General features: G+C 38.7%; 1 protein-coding gene across 10 annotated transcripts in view; it reads left to right on the top strand.

The window, feature by feature from the left end:
* Positions 1–25,335, top strand: part of Dock3 (dedicator of cytokinesis 3) — a 561,871-nt gene that overhangs the window by 433,286 nt on the left and 103,250 nt on the right. For all 10 annotated transcript variants that reach the window (XM_074059333.1, XM_074059340.1, XM_074059334.1 and 7 more), the window contains 7 exons: positions 5,752–5,840; positions 10,534–10,659; positions 20,621–20,745; positions 22,178–22,340; positions 22,849–22,955; positions 23,506–23,677; positions 24,047–24,144. In XM_074059333.1, coding sequence (XP_073915434.1) covers positions 5,752–5,840; positions 10,534–10,659; positions 20,621–20,745; positions 22,178–22,340; positions 22,849–22,955; positions 23,506–23,677; positions 24,047–24,144 — 880 coding nt within the window. The remainder of the gene's footprint in view (positions 1–5,751; positions 5,841–10,533; positions 10,660–20,620; positions 20,746–22,177; positions 22,341–22,848; positions 22,956–23,505; positions 23,678–24,046; positions 24,145–25,335) is intronic.

The raw sequence follows: 25,335 nt of genomic DNA on the forward strand, positions 1-25,335 counted from the left end.
CTCCCAGTCTGGGGGCTGTACACATGCGTTTTAATTTGATGCAGTCCATTTGTCGATTCTTGCTCTTTATTTCCTGAGCTATTACAGTCCTGTTTAGAAAGTGCAGCTTATGCCTCCATCTTCAAATGTTTTCCCTTAGTAATTTCAGAGAGTTAGGTCTTACATCAAGATCGTTGATCTGTCTTGAAGTGATTTTTGTGCAGGATGAGAAATAGGGATCTAACTTCAATCTTCTACATGTGAAAACATACAGTTTTCTCAACACTGTTTGTTGAAGAGGCTATCTTTCCTCCAACAAATGTTTTTTACACCTTTGTTAAAAATCAAATGCTGTAACTCTATGGGCTTATTTTAAGGCCTTTGATTCTATTCCATTGATCTGTGTTCCTGTTTTTGTGCCAGTACCATGTTGGTTTTGTTACTATGGCTCCTGTAGTATAATTTAAAGTCTGGTATTGTGATACCTCCAGCATTGATCTTTTTGCTCAGGATTGCTTTAACTGTGCAGGGTATTTAATGCTTGCATATGAATTTTAGGGTTTTTCTATTTTTGTGAATAATGCATTGGATCTGTAGATTGCTTTTGATAGTATAGCCATTTTCATAATATTGATTCTGCCAGTCCATGAATATGGGAGGTCTTTTCATCTGGTGTCTTCATTTTCTTTCTTCAACTTTTTATAGTTTCATTACTGAGGACTTTCACTGTCTTAGTTAAGTTTATTTGGGGTATTTTGTGATGCTATTGTGAATGGGATTGTTTTCCTGATTTCTCTCTCATACTGTTTGCTATTGGTATATTTAAAAAATATATTGACTTGTGTATGTTGATTTTGTATCTTGTTACTTTGCTGTAATTTTTGTCAAATTTAGAGATTTTCTGTTAGAATCTTTAGGGTCTTTCAATTATAGGATCATGTCATCTGAAAATGGGGATAATTTGACTTTTCTTGCCTATGTGTATCTCTTATTTTTTTCTTTTGCCTCATTGCTCTGGCCTGATCCTCAAGGCTGCTTGCAGGCAGGTCCTCTACCACTTGAGTCATCCCTCTGCCCTTTTTGCTTTGGTTATTTTAGATAGGGTTTCGCATTTATGCCCAGGCTATCCTGAACTGTAATCCTCCTATTTATGCTTCCTGCATACCTGGATTTATGCTTCCTACAAACCTGGAATAACAAGTGTGTATTACCACACATAGTTTTTCACTGGTTGAGATGGGGTCTTGCAAGCTTTTTGCCCAGGCTGGACACAAAGTACAGTCCTTTTGATCTGCACCTTTCAAGTAGCTAGGATTATAGGTGTGAGCCACCATGCCCAGCCCGTTTTCTCATCTTTAAAAAGGGAATAATAGAGTCTGAGCATTATGGCTCATGCCTGTAATGCTGGGTTTTTGAGGGGCAGAGATAGGAGGGTTGCAGTTTGAGACCATCATGGCCAAAAGTTAGAGACCCTATCTCAAAAGCAAGCAGATGTGGTGGTACATGCTTATAATCCCAGCTACTCAGTAGTCAAGGTAAGAGAATCACAGTTTGAGGCCAACCCAGGCAAAAGTTTTAGACCCTTTCTGAAAAATAAACTTAAAGCCAAAGGACTTGGGGCATGGCTCAAGTGGTAGAGCCATGCAAGCATGAGGCCCTTAGTTTAGTCTTCAGTACTACCAAAAAGGGGGGAGGGAGAATAATACTAGTATCTATCTTGCTGGGATGCAGTGGTAAGCAAATGAATTAATATATAGAAAGCCTGCCAGGAAGGGTCAACTCTTGCTCTTATTACTCTTAGGTATTGAACTTATGGGGGTGGGGGGAGGGTGTTGGTTGGAAATTTATTCCTTGTTCTACAAAGAAAACCTCCTGCCAGAGTCAGGTTCTCTACAATAAGCCCCTGCTCTGTCTTTGCCTTCAGCTGCCTCATATTTTCTTGATAATAAAGAAAGTGGTATGTAGAGGAAGTGGTATTATTTGAAGTCATCATATTTTTGCCTTGAATTTGTTTTCTTCTTGATGATTATAATATGTTTTATCCCAAATGGTGCAATGAAATGTTTTGATTTTTACTGGCCTGAGTGTTAATCCATAATGAAAATTGAGGTACTATGTTTCTCTTGCTAACAGATACTCTCAAATTATTGTGGAATCAGTTACTTGTACAGTCAGTTAAAAAAGAAAAGACCTTTCATAGATGGAACCAGAATTGTTGCCTTATCTCTATAAATTGTGACTTTCTCTTCTGCTGAATGGTTCTAATGAACCTCCAGTGAAAACTTGACCAGTAAGCAGCCCATTGCTATTTCCTCCAGAATAGATGTTTTACACAGTAGTGGTTCACATGTTGACAACTGTAGGCCCTGGGCCCTCATTTACCTCTGCCTGTCTTAAGTCTAGTTGTCTGTCTTAAGGCTTGAACCCTAACTCCCACCCAGGCTTTCTCTATGTGCCACTTACTGCATGGCCCTTTTTATACTAAAACTACAATGATTTAAATTAGTTTATTTCTACCTGTAGTAAGTATTGATTAAGAATTATTATTCTATTATTCTATTATTATTATAGAATTATTATTCTAATAGGAAATTTAATGTTTGAAGGAATCAAACATGCTTTATGGAATGACATACACTTTTTAATTTACTTATTCTCACAGATGTCTTAGCTTATACAATTTGGTACAAAACAATGGCAGACTCTTAATTAGTAAGATTTAAGCTTAAGAAACAACCAGTTGACTTTTGGAAATTCCTCTTTTTGTTTATTCAGCAAACACTAAATTAAGGACTTAATATGTGCTACAAGTTTTACTGCATGGTGGCAATCATTAGCAAGAACTAATTCTTGCTTTTTAAGGGCTTATAGTAGAGTGAAATAGACAAATAGATGCCCTAAAATGAAATTTACATTATTCTAAAAATCAGCATTTAGTATAGGTTCACCCCCCCCCCAAAAAATAGTGGCCATGTCCATGATCAGAGTAGAGCATTGAGAGTGGTAAAGAGAGCAACTCAGGAAAGGCTTCATAGAACAGGCAATATTTAACTGAATCCTGAAAAAAAAAAGAAGAAAGAAGAGAAAGGAGACAGAAGACAGAGAGCAACAAAGAAAAAGAGAAAAAATTAGTAGTACAGCCTTTGTAGCTATTAGGCAAGGAATGCACATGGATAAAGGTATAAAGCTGCTGCTGTTTTCAAACTAAGAGAGATCTGGAGAAGTGAGGGAGGAGCCTGAAAAGGGTTGCTTTAAGTAACCCACTAAAAAAGACTAAACTCTTAACGCATACAAGACAAGGGTGGCCATATCACCAGACTGGCATTCTGGAAAGGTGGATGGTTTGAAAGACCTATTAGAAGGTAATTATACTAGTCCAGAAGAGAGATGATAATGGCCAAAGTAAGGCAATGAACAGGAACATTCTAATGTGACAGATTTTAATATAGCAAAATCTATAGAACATGCTGGCTACTGGGTTCCACTTAGTGAGAAGGTGTCTCTGGTACTAGTTTGGGAAGAAATAATGAGCTCTTATGGACATAAGAACAAGAACTTAGGGATCAGTCTGGGCTATGGATACCTTTCGGGATTTACCACCCACCAGTGGTAGTTGAAGCTGTGGGAGTGAGTAAAATAGTCTAGAAGGCTTGTAGGTTAGGGTAAGAAGGAATTGACTCAGAGCTGTGGAGGCCACCAATAGTTAAAATGTGTGCAAAGGAAGAGGAATGGCAGGGAAAAGCCATCAGTTTGATACCTGAATCATTTGTCTTAAGTGAAAGAGTACATATGAGTGAGATAATACACATTGTCACTGTTGATGTGGTTAACAAAGCACCAGCCCTATTACATTGCCAAGGGAACAGTAAGTAGAGAAACTACCCTTCACTTCATCCTTTAAGGATGAAAGGGGGTAAATTTTTAATGCTTTTTTTTTGTCCTGAGGGAGGAAGTATGTTATTTATGACAAACCATAGCAGGTTTTAGTAATAGTAACTACTAATCTTATAAACCTAGAAAGTAACAATAAAAAAACTGATATCCAGGCAAGTCTTTTAGATCCTCACTAACTGAGAATTTCTCTAATGTGTCTACTACTACTTGAATAAGATGAAACAGTGCACATGTAAAAGGAGGGCCTGGGTGTATGGCTGTGCTCTCACTTTTTATTGCTTAATCACAAGTGATCATTTTGAAGAAGGATCCTCTCTCCCTGTTCCTTTGTTTGGAAGGTGTTCTATAAGCAAGAAGTTCTCCTCAGAACTCTGGGCTATGTTCATCAGAACAGCCCTGCGTACATGAGGCTTGTTTATTTGGCTAAGAAGTCCAAAGAGCCACTGATTGGGTAACATCACTAAGCTATTGACTGAGTTTCTTTATCTCTGAGGAGCCTCTATATAAACCATTTCATTTAGAAACCTGTGGCACTTGATACTGCTAGATGTCAGATGCCTTAACTCTTACATTGGTGTTTCCTCCTGGCAGTAGCCATGTAAAAGTAGACAGGTCTGAGTAATCAGTGAAAGATCTTGTGGGTTTTTCTTTGTTCATGGCCCTGTTTTCTGCATAGGTTCATATCTTTCTAAGACAGAATGTCTCAGAAGTAGGACTACTTGAGTGTCAGATGGAATTTTCAAGAAATTACCCTAATATCCCAAGGGTTTGACAAAAGTGTCTATGTTAGGATCAGGAACTCTTAGTCTCTGTTCTAAGTCCTGTTCCAAGTGGCTGGCTGGTTGCAGCTCTCTTTGAGTTGCCCTTTACAGAGTAAGACCCTGAAACATCAGAACTTAACAGAGTTGCAGTGGTGTTCCTTCATTCTCTCTTTTGTCCCAATCCTGAAGTTCCTAGGAACTTTTTTATTCTTACATATTTAGGCATCCAGCCTTATCTGCTAAGCCCTCCTTCCCCTTGACCACAGAGTATTTTACAATGAACCAAACCCACTATTTTCCCAAGCTTTTTGTGTCCTGCTCTGATTGTAAACAGCTAAAAGCAAATAGTATCCTCATTGCCTAAGTTTAGCAGGACTTTTCTGTAGGGCCAGTACAAAGACAGTTGGGTGGCAGCATAAAGCCAATGTCATGGCAGCTATGAGCAGTACTACTTACTGAGAAAAGCTGTTTTTCCCCCTCTTTATAGCACACTATTTTTTCTATCAGAAACTTTCCTCTGTAGCATGTGCATGTGAGGGGAGGAGAGGGTGTACGACTAAAGAAGGAAGAACTTGTCATATGGGAGTGTACTATAGAGAGGAGGAGATTTTGCCATTTAAAAATATATACGTAGGGCTGGAGGTATGGCTAAAACAGTAGAGTTCCTGCCTAGCAAACATGAAGATGTGTAGCTGGGGATATATTTCAGTGGGAAAACATATTTAGCATGCAAAAGATCCTGGGTTTAATCCTTAGTACCACTGAAAGAATCATATGTATATACATACAATTATATATGATACATATATGTGTGCATATATTTGTAGAGATTCTTTTTTAGACATTCTAAATCACACATAAATACACTAATATGTATAATATATATGTACATATATGCATACACATGTAAAATTCATGTTAGAGTTTCTTCCTTTTCCATAAGTGTGAATCTTCTATACTTAACAGAAAAAAAGCCTTGTCTGATTTAGCAAAACATATACTCATTTCTTTAGGAAAGTGATGAATCCTTTTTCCTATAAACTTTTTGTTACACATTGAGACATCAGACCAGATATTTAAAATTCTTGGGAGCAATAAATCCTGTCTTCTGTTGCAGGTGCAACAATGAGAGTGAGTGGGCCCAGATCCATGAGAACATCATCCGAAAGTCCAGCGCCAAGTATTCTGCTCCCAGTGCCAGCCATGGTGATGTATTTCTCTGGCTAGAAAATTTTGTGTTGCATTTGCATTTGTTGATCATACAGCACCTCGGTTAGTGTTCATTGCTTGCTCTATGTAAAGTTTCATTCTCTACAGATGTTTATTCCCTTCTTAGGTACTTCCTACTTTCTCTCAAGTAGCTGAAGCTACAGGCATGCACCACCACATTAGCTACTTGTTAATCAAAGGACATTTTGGTGGCAGTTCTGTTTCAGAAATCATAGTGCTTTCTTTTAAGTCAAATTGTCAATTATTTTTATAATAATTTGAGGCCATCCCTAGTATCTACTGGCCAAAATACACTTTCTGGGTTTTTTATGATTCCATGTGCTTTGATAAGTAGCTTGAATTCCAGTTTAAATGCAGAGTGAGAAGAAATATTTTAATTTGTCACACTGTGAGGTCTGTTTTCCTGAACAAAAATTACACATTCATCCCAAACCAAAAAAAAAATTAAAATAAATTCTATTCCTGTTCAGTGTTAGCATCCTCACAAAAGCCTGACATGACTGAGAATCAGTGACTGGCCTTGCCAAAATCAGTCTTTATGGAACTAGAATAGAAAATCTTTATTTCAAAGCAGCTTCTCTTTTTCCCTTTTTGTTTTGTAAATCTCAGTTTAAATAATCTCTATATAAATCTCAGTAAAATTCTACATATTAGATTGTATTTTCTAAGTTGAACATTGATTAAATTAGATGCACTATGTAAAAGCCTAGAAGCTTCTATATGCCCTTACAGATAGCTGCCTAATTTACATGGAACTGTATTTCTCTTAATAGTTTTTAACTTCCAAATCATTTCACAACCTCTTTTGCATAACTTCTTTTTTAACTGTCATATATCTTATTGGAAATTAAAACTTGGCCTTATATAACAGTATGCTGAAGCCATTGCAAGGCATGGCATTTCCTAAAGAGTAGTACTTGTTGATGAGACCTTTTTTTGCTGTGTCAGGGTCAGTAAATGAGTAAGTAAGAGAATCTCTTCTGACCCACATCAGAGATTGCAAGGGTTGAAGCCATCTATTAGGATCACTTGATTTCTTTAAAACTCTTAAGTGCATGTCCCTGAGAGCCTCTTTCACTATTTTTAAGTTATTGTTTTTCCATATATATGTGCCTAGATGACAATGCATTCCATGCAGTGTGCTAAAAATAGGCTAAAGCAAAAGAAAGAAATCTCGTTTTTAAAATGTAGGAAAGTCCAGGGGAATCTCTTCGAGGTAGACCCCTTGCCTCATATGCATAAGGCCTTGGGTTTGATCCCCAGCACTGCAAATATAAATAAATGAAATATAAGAAAGTTAATAGCAATTTGGAAACCATTCACATCAGTATTTATCATGTACTTTGCTTTATTTACTTGATTGATTGGGTACGCTTAACTATAAATTCTTAGAACATGACAGGATAAAACATGGAGAACATTATAAAGGAGAGGTAATGGTAATAATATATACTTTTAAAAACTGAAAGACTTTACCAGCTTAATGTGATGAGTTGTACCTTGCTCCCAAAGTGAGAAGGGACTATACCATCTTCAGTCTATGAATTTTGTCTAGAACTTAAAGACAATGGTCATTTAAACAACATTAGAAAGATACCCATTTCTTTGTGCTGGGACACCACATATTTCAGAGAGCCTTTAGTTTAGGATGGCCCTATTATAGGGAAGTTTCTGTGCCGTTGCAGAAAAAGTCAGGAGGATAAATAGTCTACTTCTTTTTGAAGTGTGTTGGAAGCTGGTTGAGACCTTGGAATTACATATTTCAACTTCCTTGTTTAGCAAAAGGAAATGGAAGCTCAGAGAAATTACTTCGTGGCTGAACTATGAAGGAGCCCAGGTCTCTAGATTCCAGGCTACTTCCTCTCTCTTTTGAGCATGGCTTTTTTACTGCTGAACTCTTAAGTCTTTGTGTCAGAAAATTTCTTAGATTGCTCAAGGGATAGTTCAGGTCTTTTGTTAGTCTTAATTATAAAGATACATCTTTATAAAACTTAATTTACTTTGCTATATACTGTCACCAAGCTTTAGTGTTATTTTGTTCTTTTGTGGGTTTGTTTGTTTTATAGTTGTGTTTTGTTTTGAAATGAGGTCTCATTTTGTTGCCCAAATTTGTGGGCTGAAGAGATCATCCACCTCAGCCTCCTAAGTAGCTGAGACTACAATTATGAACCACCACACGCAACTACTTGTTAAACAATCACAGACAATTCATTGTGGGGACCGAAATCATAGTGTTTTTCTTTAAGTCATCTAAGAATGCAGAAGGAATTACTAAATTGATTTTGAGTGCGGAAAATAAATACGTCTTTCCACTTGATGTCTTGCATAAACTAAAACTTTCCTCTTATTTAAAGGTAGCTTATTTGGTTTGCTCCAAACTACCTGTGATTCCAAGAACCTTCATTCTGTATCCTCAGAAGTTTTGCTTTGCATCTCAAGCAATGCAATTTGGATGCATAGAAAATACAGAGACTAGGGCTGGGCACAGTAACTCATGGCTAGAATCCCAGCTCCTCAAGAGGCAGAGATCTGGAGGATCACAGTTTGAGGCCAGCTTGGCAAAAAGTTAACAAGACCCCCATCTCAACAAATATGCTGGGTGTGGTTGTGTGTGCCTGTGGGTTCCAGTTTTGGAGGAAATGTAGGTAGGATTGTGGTGTGGGGCCAGATATGCTGGGTGTGGTTGTGTGTGCCTGTGGGTTCCAGTTTTGGAGGAAATGTAGGTAGGATTGTGGTGTGGGGCCAGCCTGGGCAAAAAAGCATGAAACCCTCTTTGAAAAATAACTAAAGCAAAAAAAAAAAAAGAAAAAAAAAAGGACTAGGGATGTGTCTTAAGTCTCAAGTGGTAAATTGCCTGCCTGGGAAGCCTGAGGTTCGGAGTTCAAACCCCAGTACAAAAAGAGGGGGAGGGAGGGAGGAACAAAGGGAGGAAGGTAAGGAGTGGGGAAGGAAGGGAGAGGGAAAGGGAAGAAATACAGGGACTAAAAGCAGTCAGCTGATACTTGATTGAATTCTTGCCAATACAGAATGATGATAAGAGTGGCTTTTTTTTTTCCTTTGCCCTCCAACCACCATCCTCTCATATTCTGGAGCCTATCCCATCCTCAGCTATTTGTTCATGCTGTTCTGTCTACTGAGGATAAGATTTGATAGCTATATGAAGACAATGAAAATGAATGAGTTGGGATTGTAAGAGAGGGCCAGGTATATCCCAAGCTACTCTCCTCTCCAGAGGTCAATATGATCTTAGTTCTGGCTCCCAGCTTTTCAAGTTCATAAACTAATTATAGTTTAGTTCACACAGTGATTAGCCTGTAAAAAGTTACTTTAAAGGGGTCAAAACCCAAACCCTGATCATTAAACCAGAATACCAACTGGAATGCCATGTTCGTTTTTCAGGGTACTTGGGATACCTACCATATATGTAATCTCAGGGCTTTTTGGAATACATGAATTTAGCAGAATCACTTGTAGTTCTGTCTAAACTAAAGCAGAGCCATATTTTTTCTTTCCATAATACAGAGTCCTGATTTCTGAGGTACTTTTTTCTGCCAGATACAATGTCTACAATGACTCTCTGTCTCACTTCTCTCTTTGTCTGCTTCTCTATTCCCTTCCCTACTCTCTGATCCCAGATGATTCTTATTCTATGGTTGTACTTATTACTGTTTTCATTATAATAATGCCTTCTTCCCTCATTTCCGTAGATGTTCATCTTCTAATCAGCTCCCATTGAGCATGCTTCCTGCTAACCCATAGATCAGCATCTAAGTTCCTCATTCTGTTAACAGCTAGTCCATTCACAGTTTTAGAGTTGATACTTCCTAACTCAATACAAGCTTGACCTCTTCCTTAGCTAGGGTCTGCACTTGGGAAAGTGAAATAGAGAGGAGAATTTCAGGACATTCTAACTGTGCAGAATTTCAAGGGTACCAGTGAGTAAGAAGTTAATTCGCCTGAGGGGACATTACATATGCTACCAAGTTTTGGAGGGTCTAAAATTCTCGTAAGGTCTAAGTTAAGGCTTAGCCCCAAAAAGGTACGCCATGTTTTTCTTGTGGTGTGGTGGTTCCCTGAAGGAAGAATGTGATACCTACTTTTCGATTTTTTTTTTCACAAGCCAGTACAAGATCAAACCAGAAAGTTACTTCTCACACTTTGGCACACTCCTACCATAAGACACCACACATTGAAATATGTAATTAAAAAAAGAAAGTCTTAGTTCACTTATTTCCAGCATGTGGGACACCTTGACCCATGGTCTTCATTGATCTTACTTGTTTCTAGTGTGTATACTTATCTTAGTTCCTGAATGTACAACATAAGTAGTTAAACCCTCTCATTCTGTATTCTGTATGGACCAGGAAGCCTTGAGCTAGGCTCTGGGGAGCAGAGAGAAAGATAACTCAATCTCTCAGATGTTGTTAGAGTAATTTTGTAGGATATTGAGATCACCTTGAGTTAAATTCCTTTATCTTTCTCAAATGCTGCTTCAAAATGACTTATGCTTCAAACTTTTTCTCAAGATAAATAGAGGAGCTGAAAGTATAGCTTGGAGGGAGGGAGAGATGAAGGAAAGAAAGAAAGACCAAACTTTTGTGTCTTTTCTAGTACAAAACAGGGTAGATTCTCTGATTCTGAATTTTAAAAATTGTTTTTGTTTTTGTAGGTCTTATTATTTCTTTGCAGCTTCTTCGTGGAGACATGGAGCAGATTCGAAGAGAAAATCCCATGATATTTAATAGGGGATTGGCCTTTACAAGAAAATTGGGATTTCCTGATGTCATCATGCCAGGTAGGCAGAACTACTTTGGGGATGGGGTGGGAGATGGGTTGAGAGAATAGAGTCCAGCACACCTCTCCTTGGTGGATAGTGAGCCATGCTGTGGAAAAGCCCTGCAGCTGTTAAATACTTTTCACATCCTGAGTCAGGTTGCTAACTGTAGTCTGCAGCTAGTGGCCCTTTGGCTCTTTCTTATAAGCATTTTTCTTTCCAGAAGCCCTATTATACTCACTAATGCAACATGGTAATCAAGCAGATAGGCTTTGTGGAGGCTGAGTTTTAGGAACCAATATGGAATTTTCTGCAGAGATACCTTTTTGTACCCTTCTCTTCTGTCGCATTCCTTAGAAGAGGATTGCCTCACAAGAACTGCTTATAGGAAAGAATATACCAAAATATGTGCCTGCAGTATCAGTGAATTACATTTGTGTAGAAATCACAAGTACATTTTATCTCACCCCTCTCCCTATCACCTAATAATCAATGGAGATCCAGGGCAGGAAGTATCAATGTATTGACTCTCAAGTGTGGTTCTAATAGGCCATTATCAAGCTCATGTTTCTTAAGCATATGAGCAGAGATAGATGTGGATAGATGTGGATAGATGGATCCAAAATGGACCATCAGAGCCAAAGGGGCTGTTGGGAGTGAAGGAGGGAGAGAGGCATAGTTGAGATGGGTAGCACACAGTCTGATAACTAAAAAGATATGAACAAGGAGACAGAAATTAGAATGAGCAAATACCTGATTATCTGGATAGATTCCAGAAGAAGTAGATTTACCCTCTCAGTTGAGTTTTAATGCTCTGTTAAAAGCATATTTGCTTTTATGTAAAAGAATCAGGCCAGGGTACACTTAAATAAATTGTTATCATTTTTAGGTATTATTTATTAGAAGTTCTTCATGGTGCTTCATTAAATAACTCTCGTTGAAAACATTTTCCAGCATATCTCCCAAAGGGGAACATGGCCTGCACATAGACAAGGCCCATGTGATCTATTCTAGCTGCCTTCCAGCTACCCTGGCTATGACCAGATTTATTTTCTATCATCCTCATTCTCTGCCCATGGACACTGAGTGAAGAGCAAGTTGCTGTACACAGCCTTTGTTTCCTACTCATGAACAAGGACAGTCTTTTGGATAAGGAATTTAGGCCATTGGATAAATTATATTTATCCCTAAATGATAAGGAGACTTTATCCTTATGAAACACCCCCTATCTATTGTAGAGGTGAGGGCTTTATAGGACATATCTCCCATGCTGTCCTGACACCATTCTTCAGTTATCAAGAAAACAAGAGCCCATAGTCCCTGGCTTCTTGGCAACATGACTTTGAAAAACAGAATAGTTACCAAAATTGATATGATGGTGTTTTTTAAATTAAATACCCAGGCTCACATAATTAAGTAACATATTCTAAGAACTTTTAAGTCCTTCCTTTCTTTTAAGAAGTTCTTTGTCTAATGTTTGGACATTACCTTCCTAATAGCACATTGGATTAAATTCAAGTAAGCAAAAACTAGAAAGAAATAAGCTTCACTCAAAAATGTATTTCAACATTTGATTTCAAGTTATACTGAGAAACCTCATCTATGGAAAGAGACCTTTATGGAGTACTCTGCATCTCTTTGTGTCATTGGCATAGGGGCTTATAAAGAATTTCTGTTTAAGTTGGATATGACTGTGAAACTCTGCAATATCAAGCATTGGTGAGGCAAGCTGATGCTAAGGGAGTTTTCCCCTCCCTGAGCAGCTAAGGGATCATGATACGATTTGCCTTATAAGGTAGAGAGACTGGGCAATTTTGGAAGGTCTGCGACAGGGAGCAAGGGAGGGGGACATAAATGTGCTGTTTTCTAGGTTGTCTGCCTTTGAAGTGCTGAGGGCTATACCTGTAAGGAAACAGTCTTTTGTGCATCCTTTGTCCCCTTCTCTACCATTTTGTCCTACTCAGGAAAGATCTTTTTGCACTCATGGCTACTCCCAGGGTTGTGAGTTATTAACAACTGCCAGTCCCCTTAAAATGCCTCCAATATGCTGTCAGAATGGGTTTGCCATCCTTGGGCAAGGTGATAGGGCTGTACTTCTCAGTCCTGCTAGAACAACAGGAATGTTTTACATTATGGCCAGTCTGTCCTGGTGAACAATGACCACGACAAGAGTAGACTTAGTGAGTCTTCCAAGCCCTGTCCATCCATCTTCCTGCAGCTGGGCCACCCTTCATCTGTGAGAATTGTACCTGGGCAACAACAGCCCCTCAGTCTCACAGTGCTGGTGTGAGTAACTTATAAGAAGTTACAACTTCATCTTCTTGACACATGGACACCTGGAGAAAGAACAAGAAAAGAAACTGTCAGTAACTGTGAGCATTTCCATACTTAAGTCTGAGAAATTATAGTAAATGAAAAATTAGAATTACTCATAAACTGTAATCCTTATTTTAAAACTATCCAACATTTGGCAGAAACTCATATGGAGAGGTCTTTTTTTTTTGTCAGACTGGCCCAGATAGATCCCTGCCAAAATATATTGACAGAACTATATGGAAGAGTTCAGACAGCTCTAGTCACAAATATCTAACATGCCATTTCTAAAAAGGTCCTTCTGGCCTCCTACTATTGTTTTCCGTTGGAGTGTGCATATACATCAAGTGGATGCTGTGAGCAGAAAACATCCTCCCCTGTGCCGTGACTGAGACGCTGATTATATAGTTATCCAGCTCTGCTCATGGCCCACAGTAATGAGTAAGAGGCAACAGTGATGTTTCTGGGTATTTTAGGGGTTATCATCCATGAATCCCCAGAGAAAACATGCCAACACAGAACATGTCAGATTATAAAAGAACAAATAGGGGAATTTAAGCCATTTTTAAACTGAATCTATATAACCTTTTGTTGCTTGATCTCTATTTCTCTGGGTACTTTCTTCTTCCCTTCAGACTCATTTTAGTTCAGTACAAAAGCTAATAACTCCATAGTACACTTTTTGTTCTTTTCTAGATATTTTAAAGAAGATGATAAGTAGGAAAGACTGGAGTAGGTCATATGTTCCAGGAGAACAAATAGATGTTAACGTTGTTTCTGCCATAACAGTTCTTTAAAGAACACTGCCAGCCAAAGAACTGTAACCTAAAAGGAATGATTTAAAACCACTTATTCAAGAAGGAGCTGAGCAGGATGTGGTGGTCCGTGGCTATAATTCTAGCTATTTAGGAGGCAGAGATCAGGGATCTCAGTTTGACCCCATCTCAAACAATAAAAAGCTAAGGTGTGGTGGCGCACACCTGTCATCCTAACAGGAAGCATAAACAGGAGGGTCACAGTCCAGGCCTATTGGAAAAATAACTAAAGCAAAAAGAGGGCTGGGGGCATGGCTCGAGTGGTAGAGCAGCTAACTACCAAGCATAAGGCCCTGAGTTCAAGCACCAGAACTGCCAAAAAAAAAGTGGGGGGAGAAGGAATTTTAGCCTTCTCCAGACCATTTCTTAAGTCAGCAGAGATGTGCCAATATCTTCTGTGCCATTCTCTTATTTTTTATCTTTCCAAGAAAGTCTATTCCCTAGAGTTTCAGAACTCTGAAATATAGAGTTCTGTCATGGCTCTGTGGGAAGTACAATGTTTTAACTTGTTTTCTAAGTCTCGAATTTCTAAGGTTATTATTGACTGTGGGTGATATAGGTCAAGTTTCATATTAGTTAAATGATCTTCTGCTTTGCCTTAAAAAATCCACCTCTGAATTGGTATATTGTTCTAAAGACTAAGTTTTCCCATAAAGCAGTAGTTCTTCTAGTGTACAACACTGCAAGGCTTAGAAAAACACAGATTGCTGGGCCCACCCCAAGAATTTCTGATTCAGTAGCATTGAGGTAAGGCCCAGTAATTTACATTTTTCACAAGTTCTCAAGTAATGGTGATGCTACTGGTCTGGGAACCCCTTTGAGAACCATGTCCTAGAAAGTACTCCAGTTTAGGGATGTTTTGCCCCTCCCAAGTCAGATCTGAGATAAATACTGCTCCTCTCTGGGTTGCCCTGGACTTGCCCATTAGAAAATAGCTAAGAAAGTCAGACATGGCATCCCTCTAGAGGACCCTCTAATTTTCTTGCCCTTGTGCTCAGAATTACACTCTGTCATTTTCTTTTACCCTTGATAAAAAGTGCATGCTTCATCACTGACCTGCAAGTGATGTTTCTTTCTGTTTTCCTGTTTGTCTTAATTGTTCTTGTTTCTCTCTGTGCTCTCCGCCCATTCTCGCCCCTTTCTTTCTGATGCAGAGATGAAGATAGTTGGGTGTAAGTTCCTGCTTTTGTCTGTCCTTCTGTGTATGGCCTGCTTTATTCCCATCTTCATTTGTTTCATGGAATGTTACAATACTGGGATGGGACGTCATGTACATTATTAATCCTTCATCAACCTCACCTTCCTGAGTAACTGACAAGACTTAAAAAGTGAAGCTACCAGCCCATCCTAAAACACTGTATACTGCCTTGGGTGCTCATTAAGAACTGAGGCTATATTGGAATGTTAAGAAAACTTAACATGGCTGAGGTGTATAGATACAGGAAGGAATTTTTATATGAGACAGATGAATTACTCCAGTTGAAAAGAAAACAAGTAGTACTTAACTCAAGCTACACAGAATCAAAAAAGCAGAAAGTTTCACTCTTTAGCTCTGCTAGGACATACCTCAGAAGAAGAGCAAACGTAGAGACCTGGCTTTCAAAAGAAAGCTCTCCTTGAGGGGAGTGATATAATGACTTACTACAAGTGGATGCATGAGATTGTGGTCAGTCTGTACCAAATGAGGCTTTGGCTGAAACCTGCTTAACCTCATGGGCATTAAAAATAAATAAATAAATAAGGTTTGGGCATCATTTCTAAGAGATGGCACAGGAATAATCACTTCTGGTCCCACAAGAAATTGGAATATCACCACATCCTTGATCCAAGAAAGGATTTAACTATATATAATTATATCACACTTTATCCATACATGTCATCCTGTTAGAGCAGAATGCATCACTGACTTTATAGTGATAGAAATCAGAGTGTGACACTGGAGGCATGATGAGAAAAATAAAGAACCCATCTTTTTGAGTACTCCCAAGGGTCTTTTTCCCCAAGAAAATAAGAACCACTTACAAAGAACTTCCTCAACAAAATAAGAGAGGCTGGTGGAGTAGCTCAAGTGGTGGAGTGCCTGCCTAGCAAATGTGTGGCCCTGAGTTCAAATCCAAGTACCACCAAAAAAAGAGAAAGAAAATAAGAACTACTTCAAAATTCAAAACATTGGTCTTGCATGCTTGAAATTGCATGTAGAATGGCTGCTAATATTTCTACATCTCAATGAATGCTGGAAGGAGACTTCTTCCTGAAATTGGCATTATCCCAAGTAAGCATCTGTGTCTTCTGCAAGAAAGTTAATTCTTATTTTCCATGGTCTCAAGGAAAAGAAAGCATATCCAAAGAAGCCTGTTCCAAACCTGTCTAGAACAAAGTAAAAAATATACTGCTAAATACTGTTTTACTTGAACCCAAACCCTCCTAATAAGTGATATGAGTAAATTATACAGAAGAGTCATGAATATAATAAAGAATCCAAATCAGACTGAGTACCCCAACTTATATGGCCCTTGTGGACCATTTCTACTGGGATGGAATTCCACATAGGCTGTAACTATGTGAGACATATGGCCTCAAACTCCCAAGGAAAGCTAGAGTATTTAACAAGAGATTCTCTTGGTTCTGGTGCTTGAACTAGACCTGTAAGAACCCTGCTCTGAGAAGAAACCTACAAACATGTCATGAAGCTCTGCTTCTCCAGAGTCATATTAGGATTCATGTTTGGGACATCAGACCTGTCCACTGACCACCTTGGCACATAGTAACTATTACAGTGCTCCAACCCCCTAAGATTTCTGGTAGCTGAACAGCACTGTTTCATTCTCATACCTCTCACTCCGTAAGGACCTCAAAAGTATTTCAGGCTAATCCCTGTCATAATAAGGTAGCCTCAAATTCATTACTTTGTTCCCAGCAGTTATTTGTGTAAGCTCACAGGAATCTGGATTTTTTGTGTGTGTGTAATTGCAGTGTAGTGTAGATATTCTTCATACATGAACATTCCAAGCCAGGTATCTGCCGACTATATTCTGGGCCAAATTCAATAAGCAGTCTGGTTTTTGTACTGCTTGCCAACTGGGAATGTGTTTATTTGTTATTTATTTGTTTGTTCTTTGAGACAGTGTCTCACTGTGTAGTCCAGACTGGCTTCGAATGTGTAAACTTTCTGCCTTAACCTCTGAGTGCTGGGACAGAAACCCAGCTCAAGAATTTTTTTTAACATATTAACAGGTTGTGAAAACAAAGAACAAGCATCAAAGATACATGTGACCCACAGGCCTAAAATACTTACTGTATGGTCTTATAGGAAAAGTTTCCAAACCTGGTTTGGAAACCTAGTTCCTTGACCTGCCACTGTACCAACAGCTGACATTGGCTATATGGGAATTGTGAAAGGGGCAGAGACAATATATTCATTCTGAGGCCCTCTTATAAAAATAAACTCAATTCAGTTCATTTCCATTCAAGAAATTGATGCATAGCAGCCAAGCATTAAGCTTTCAGAGATGTAAGGCACCATTGATGCTATAAGAGCCTCTGCCATCCTTAAGAAATAGAGGGCACCTGACAGAGAAAGGTAGAACCATTTAAGGTCCTTCCTAAAAGGGAGACCCATCAGTAAGACCATACTCAGAAACGACCTACTTCTATACTTGCAGAAAAACTTCACCCTCCCATCACTTCTCCAAATTACCTATGTGTTACCCAGCCCCTTACTCTCAACCAAACTTTATAAGTTTCCTCCCAACGGACCTTGTTGTTCTGGTATAAACTATGGAGAGCAACAGAGTCACCTAGTAACTTTTTAAATATGTGTACACAAGATCCACTATAATCTCAATTGGGTAGATGCTAGAAATCCATTTTAGCAAGCTCCCCAAGTAATTCAAATACAATATTGCTCAGGTCTTCTCTTTCCCATCTTCATTATAATGTGCCTGCCATTATTCTCCCAGTAATATTTCCTGACAATTTGTGTTGACATTTATAGGAACCTCTTGAAGACAATGCTTAACCCAAAGGTATGATTCCATTTGTAGATTTTGTGAACATACGGCATCCAATAGGGACAGCTGAAGAGCGGGGGAGGATTAGGAGTCTTATCTATAGGACAGGTCTGAGTTTTTCACATTTGCTTCTTAGGTTTTTCTCCTGGTTCTAGGACAATTAGTGTAGAGTTCAATTTAAATGGTCTCAGAGCTTTGAACAAGAAGCCCTTCCTAGCAACATTAACGTTCATAGAGCGCTATGCTTTACACTGAAATCATAATTTGCAAAATTGCAACCCATAAGGCAGCATAATAACTGTTCTGACTAAGCAGCCTTGATCCAGACAGGTCTGTTCTCCAAATAAAGAGCCAACACCTGATGAAATCAAGCTGCTTCTGCCTGTAACTCAGTATAGTTACATGTGTTAAAACTTTTTCAAGTGCAATCACCAAAGCCATTCTGTTTTAAAAAAGAATGAAAACCATAGCAATATCTAGCTCAGTTCTTCCATCTTGAAATTGGCACTTTGGGTTAAAATGTCTTGCTCAGAAACTACGAGCTCATTCTATAAAATCAACTCAGATCAAGTTCTGTTATTAACAGGCTGCAAGACAATGCCATTTTGTGTTATTCTGTCATATATTGCTAGAAAAAGTTTGAAAACATTTCATTTCAAGGACATGTTTACTATAGCATGGTTAACCTATAGAGACCCATAGAAAATTAAAAATGCTCATACAAGCTAGAACCTTGCTAGTAGCCAGCAGGTATTTACTTTTAAAAGCTACATGAATTATTTAGAATAACTTCCAGAAAGTGCAAACCAAGGTAATATTTAAACCAAGTACCTAATATTTAGATTAGACATTAAAATGTCTAGACTATTGACTTAATGCTAAATCCTTCCAGAAATTGAATAATTATTTAAATTTAATAGAAGAGCTAATGTGCAACTAAAAGGCTTTTATCAGAAGATGACTTTGTTTCAGTTGTTAAAAATTCCAGGTGCAACCAGCTCTGATTTAATCCCATTATAATAATAAGAGTCCATAGAAAAGGTCCCAATTAAGTTTGAATTTGGGATTTTCAGGACTTTCAGAATTGGTTTTGTTTAGCCTGTGTCCTGACAGTGGCAAACTGATGAATTTGAGTTTCCCTTCTCTTTCTACCCACCTTCTCCACCCCACCTGCACGCCTGAGTGCTATAGGAGTCGCCCCAGCAGGGATGGACAAAGAAAGCAGATTAAACTTCTGAACTCATCAGAATTCAAAGCACAGACTCTACCCCACCAAGGAGGAAAGTCTGAGCAGACGGCAAGGATAGACACCCTTAAGACTGCCCCACATATGCAACAGTTGAATTTGTTTATGATTTTCATAACACATTTTCCTCTTCCCTTCATGGTATTCTTGAGGTTGCTTGTTTGGGTTTGGTGGTCTTGACAGATTAAAGAAAGTTTTCAGGGCACTCAGAGAATATTTAATTACTTGTCACAGATTGCTCTTCTCCATTTCAGCCAAAGCATTTTGAAAACCTCGATTATGTGTTCATATAGCTGTGATTATAAGATTGCATTTGTAGACTAAGAAGGTGATCTGAAGAATGAAAGGACTACTCATGAAGACCCCAAAAGAAAACCTCACATATACGCCAGTCCTGTTCTATCCCTTTTTCATGTGTGAGAGGCACTCAGGTGCTTCCACAATCATAGGGACAGTTGGTGCAAGAAAGAAGGCATTGTCGTGTACCTCTCAGAAAACCCAAAAAGCTTACTTGCCAATCAAAACCAAACTTTGTTTCTGTCATTGTGATTCGAGATAGAGAATATATTTTGATGTTCCAGTTTTTCTAAGAACTGAATTAAAAAGATCTCTGGCTTTTGAATCAACTTGCTTTGCAAGTTAATTGTTTTGTCATCTCTTCACTTTCGTCTTACCTATTTTCCTTTGCCATTTTTTTCTTCCTTTGAAGATTTTTATCCACAGGCCTTTATTTACTATGTTCTTTTAAAAGTCAAAAGCCTTTCTTTAGAATATGTGAATAAAACTGATCATGTTAGAGATTTAGAAACTTAGAGCATACTAAATAAGCTCTTCTTATACATGAATAAGCAACCCTATCTCCTTTCAACTCACCTCCCCTAAAAAGGCAGTTGTGACTTAGGTCACCTTGGAACTAATATTTTGAGCTTTTCCTGCTTAGTGTTGAGTAGAACACTAATGAACTGGAATCAGAGCACAGCAAAGCAATAAGAGCACAATAGATGCTTCCCCATTGCCTTTGCACCTGTACTTCTGGAGACTAATCTGTTACCCAAGCAAGCATTTACAAGCAAAATGAAGGAAAACTAGATGGCAGGTAGTCATCTCCCTCAGCCTAGCACTCTAGCAAGGGAATAAGATTTAATGCAGAGCCTCCAAAATAAAAAAGTGGTTTGAAAGTTGTTTAAAAAAAAGGAAAGAAAAGAAAAATATTTTTTAGGGGAAATAAGGGATTAATAGTTAAGACAGACATGATTAAAATAAGTACTATTCCTACTGATTTGAAAATCACCCCTCTTTGAGGGACTTAGAGTACAGCTATTATTCTGGAGAGAGGAGAGACTGACCTACAGTCTAAGAAAAGATTCTCTACCCTGTTTAAGCAGTGGTAAACACCTTTTGAATCCATACTTAAAGGACACATGACTAACCTTCCTGAGTCTTGATATTGATAGAATGTCCATCGTTGTTAACCAAGCTTGGAATGCCCTAAGCACCCACCTGAGCCCTTGAGGGTCCAAATGCTAGCCTGGTCCTCCATGTAAATGGGGCAGTGTGGCTTCTATATTCATGAGAACAAGGTATTTCTTTCCTCACAGGTGATATCCGCAATGATCTGTACCTAACCCTGGAGAAGGGAGATTTTGAGAGAGGGGGAAAGAGTGTACAAAAGAATATTGAAGTGACCATGTATGTGCTTTATGCAGATGGAGAAATCTTGAAGGTAAGATTTGCCAGTTGATCATTTGGAATGGAAGCTAATAATTCTAGTGGACTTTGTCTAGATGCCTGTTTCCTTCATGCAAGACTGAACTTGAATCATTCAATACGTGTTTTTTTCTGCCTTTTTTTCTTCAAGGAAACCCTACATTATGCTTTAATAATGTCATATAGTCTTTGCAGAAATTCTTCCTGGTATCAGAACTGAATGCCTCCTGCTCCAATTTATACCTATTCCCTTTAGTTCTGTCCTACATGTTCTCTTCTGCCATTCCACCTAGCATAGAGCTGCCTACTTTTTGGTAACTAGATCCCTCTTTGCCTTTTTATTCCTTAAGCTAACAAAGAAAATTGTGTTTGCCATTTGTCAAGGGTGGGACTTAGACACTCACTTGCTGTTACCAAGACATGGTACAAGAACAGCAGACTCTGCCCTGGAGCATTATCTCCAGCCAGTGTACTACAAGGATCCTCTGTCACTCTTCATTGTTAACGTGTCAGTTTTCTCCTCAGTTGTGTCATGGTAAAGACTCTGGTGGATAACAAGGTACTATTTGCATTGCGCTTGGCAGAAAGCAAATCCTCACTTCTGTGTTGGCAGTAGTCCAGTGATATAGGCAGAACAGAAATTATCCCCATAATACAGAGGAAAAGGCAAAATTAGTTTAAATCATCCACCAAAGCAAAACAAAGTTGAGAAAGTTGAAATAAAAAGATATGATAGAAAAATGACTTTGTGTCTTTTAAAAAACCTAATCCAAGGATGTACATATTCCCATGGTTTGCATAGAGAGTTTCAAGAACAACAGAGCTGTCAGCCAGTTGTGCCACCCGTGTGGACAGGGTACTATTCCTGAGTGTGTTACCCAAAGCTTCCAGTTCATGCAGGACTGAACTTGAATCACTTGACGTGTTTTTTCTGCCTTTTTCTTTTTTTAAGGAAACCCTATATTATGCTTTAATAATGTCATATAGTCTTTGCAGAAATTCTTCCTGGTATCTGAACTGAATGCCTCTTGCTCCAATTTAGGGACTGGCCTAAAATGCCAGTCCAACATTGCACTGAGGAAAATTAGTAAACAGGCTCTCCTCACTTTGTAATTTAATATTTCCTCCTGATCTACTAAAATGCTATGTACAGTTGACATCTCTTATGGAGCTCAATATTTCCTTTCTTTGAAATGAAAAGCCTACCTTGTGTTTGGTTACTTCTGCCCCAAGGAGAACAAGGAGCATTCTGACTGCTGATTGCTTATACCAGCTACACAAGTGCTTCTAAAAGTATTGAACTTAAGTCAAATGCATTCTCATCTCATAGATTTGGATTGGTGCAAAACTAAGATATTCACATGGGAGAAAGTAAAGTGTCCTTCTGACACAGAAATTGGAGTGCTCCCTTGGTGAAGATAACATGTTATTTTGTTTCCCTCTTCCAGGATTGTATCAGCTTGGGTTCAGGAGAGCCAAATAGGAGTTCCTATCACTCCTTTGTCCTCTACCACAGTAATAGTCCTCGTTGGGGAGAAATTATCAAATTGCCTATCCCCATTGACAGATTCCGGGGCTCCCACCTGCGTTTCGAGTTCAGACATTGTTCCAGTGAGTGAGATTTCTCTTCACATTTTCTTGAGAATATGAATATACCACTCCTTTCTGGAATTGTAATTAAGAGGATTCTTATTATTGGAGCAAAACAATGAGTTGATAATAAATGGATACTCAGAGATAGGATATTATCACAGGTTGTGCTTTGGACTGTAAAAGCAGTGGTTCAGAACCATGCAATCTGATATTGGCTCTTCATAGAGTCTGAAATAACCCTATGTCATTCTTCTTTGGGTGTTTCATTTGTACCTGTTAAACTACTTAAGGACCCCTGGTTCATCAAAGCCATCAATTTAGTTCTGTTTGGATCCTGGTAGCCTTTATACCTTAAGATATAAATGGAAACTCCTTCCAGCATACTTCTTGTTATTCCTGTAGTCAGGTTGCTGCCAGTTAATGAAAGAAGTAAGGGGCAAAAGAGTATAGGTGGCAAGCACAAGGAAATTTCTATTAAAAAGAAAAGTGAAGGGTAAATACAACTAATACTTGGCTCTGATTGCAGCAAAGGACAAAGGAGAAAAGAAACTCTTTGGCTTTGCATTCTCACCCCTGATGCGTGATGATGGCACCACCCTCTCAGATGATATTCACGAGCTTTATGTGTACAAGGTATGGTACCTGGCTGGCTTCATCCCTACCCTTTGCTCCCTGTGGCCACATGGTTTTCAGGTGGTTTTTATTGGACAGACCAGAGGATTCAGGGTACTATGCTAATGGTGACAACAAAACAACTATGGGTAGCCTTTTGTTTTCTAGGTGCTTTGGCCTTCCACCCACAACTAATGCCAACAGGCTCTTTGTTTCTCACCTCCCACTTCACTGGATGGAAATCCATTACCAGCCCCTCTGTTATTATGGTCTTAGCTATATGTTCTGAGACCTGCTATTTGAGATCATAATACTGTTAGCTGTCACAACATAGCTGCCACTTAAGGTTGTTTGCACACCAGGTGGAAGCTACATACTCTGTTTAAAAAGCACATAAGCTGTTCTGGAAAGTTTCTAAATAGAAAGTATTCTTCCAAGAGGATCTGAGGCCAAAGGTCAAGCCTTAGGAAGATTATAATAAACATTAACTCAAAAATTCCCTGGGACTTGGTATTTGCCCATGGCATGGCTCAGGAAACATTCTCTGCTCTCTACTTTTTATTCTCTACAGTGTGATGAGAATAGCACGTTTAACAACCATGCTCTATACCTGGGCTTGCCCTGCTGCAAAGAAGACTACAATGGCTGCCCTAACATTCCCTCCAGCCTCATCTTCCAACGCAGCACCAAAGAGTCTTTTTTTATTTCCACACAACTCTCTTCTACCAAACTCACCCAGAATGGTAGGTGATGGTGGCTGCAGGGTGGTACTCTCTACTGTCCTGAGTCATTGTCTCTACATTGTTATTGTATGTTAAGGGAAACAGAAATGATTACTTCTTCATGCCAGACTAAGGGTCTTCTTTTCATTTCAAATTGAATGAAACAGTAAGAGCAGCCTTCAAGGTTTCCTATGGTTTTAGTAGCTCCAGAGTGCACATTCAGGGTGTGCAGATGTATCTTTGGCTTTGATCTCAGTACTAAAGAGTCTGTTGTGGTGCTCCCAGTTAGTTCTGTTCCTTTAGATCCCATGTGTGTTTGGCTAGGAGAGTTTGAACTTTGCTTTACCTTAGAAGAGCCAGGGTTCACCATTTTTTGGGCTTGCTTTCTAGTGGACCTCCTTGCTCTACTGAAATGGAAGGCCTTCCCAGACCGGATCATGGACATCTTAGGGCGGCTGCGGCATGTCAGTGGCGAGGAAATTGTTAAGGTACATATTTTACAATACAAACACATGGTTTCTGGCAGTTAGTCTCTAAGACCATTTATCTGGACATATGATAGATGAATAGGAATAGTTTTGGAGGTTTGTCTTGCTTTTATTTAGTTTTTTAGCTGCTTTATAAACTTTAAAAACTATATTTAAAGCTGGGCATGGTGGTTCATGCCTGTAATCCCAGCACTTGGGATATTGAGCAAGTGGATCACAAGTTTGAGGCCAGCCTGGGCTACATAGCGAGACCCTGTCTCTCAAGACCAAACAATAACAAAAAACATATTTAAGTTATAAACCCTATTTTCTGACTGTTTTTTCCCAAAGAGCATCTACTCAGAACCAATCCCTCCGTTTTGTGTAGCATGCGTTCTATCTGTTCTCCTTTGCCTTCTTTAGGTCTTTTTCTCATTTTCCTTATTTTGTAACCATTTTATTACAAACCCATCCTGATGTCTCTGAATTTACTCTGCTGTTTATAAGAACTATGAATACTGTTCACTAACTTGTGGCTGCTGAATTTGTCCCATCTCTTACTTGGAGTCCATTCTAGGGAAACATGCTTTGCTCTCTACCTCAACTGTTTTCTCCAGGTACCTTTGTGATATTTGCCATGCAATGAATGACACAAGCTGACACAAGCACTGTCTGTCCCCAGTTGTCTTCGTAGCGCTCCTCTGGGCAGAAGGTTTGCCTACCTGGTTTTTAGCTCAAGAACATCCCAGGCACTTCCTGGTGGTGAAAGCCCAGCAAGTGCTGAACTTTCTACTGAGGAAAGTGGAGTTGCTTTTAATCATCAGCAAGAACATAGAATATAAGCTACAGATTAAATATCAAGAAATCATCCTATCCATAATCAGTATTTTTAGTTCTGCATCTCAATTACAGGTTACTTAGCATGGATGTGCTAGCTTTACTTTCATTTAGTAGCTCCATTGACTTAGTAATACACAACAAAGTATCTCCAAATGAGGAACAGTTTTAAAGTCTGTGTACTTTTATGAAGTTAATGTATAAATTTTGTTTTAGTCAATTTATCAGATTATCATAAATTCAAAAAAATTCTTCATAGACAAGCTAATACTAGTTTTCAAGCTTAAGATAAATTCATCCTCATATTTTCCTTTTGAAAATATTAAAAATATCAGTCAGTACACAGACCAGGAGTCTTGACTTTTTTAAAGGTGA

The sequence above is a fragment of the Castor canadensis genome, chromosome 17, assembly GCF_047511655.1.
Source record: "Castor canadensis chromosome 17, mCasCan1.hap1v2, whole genome shotgun sequence".
NCBI classification, from domain to species: Eukaryota; Metazoa; Chordata; class Mammalia; order Rodentia; family Castoridae; genus Castor; species Castor canadensis.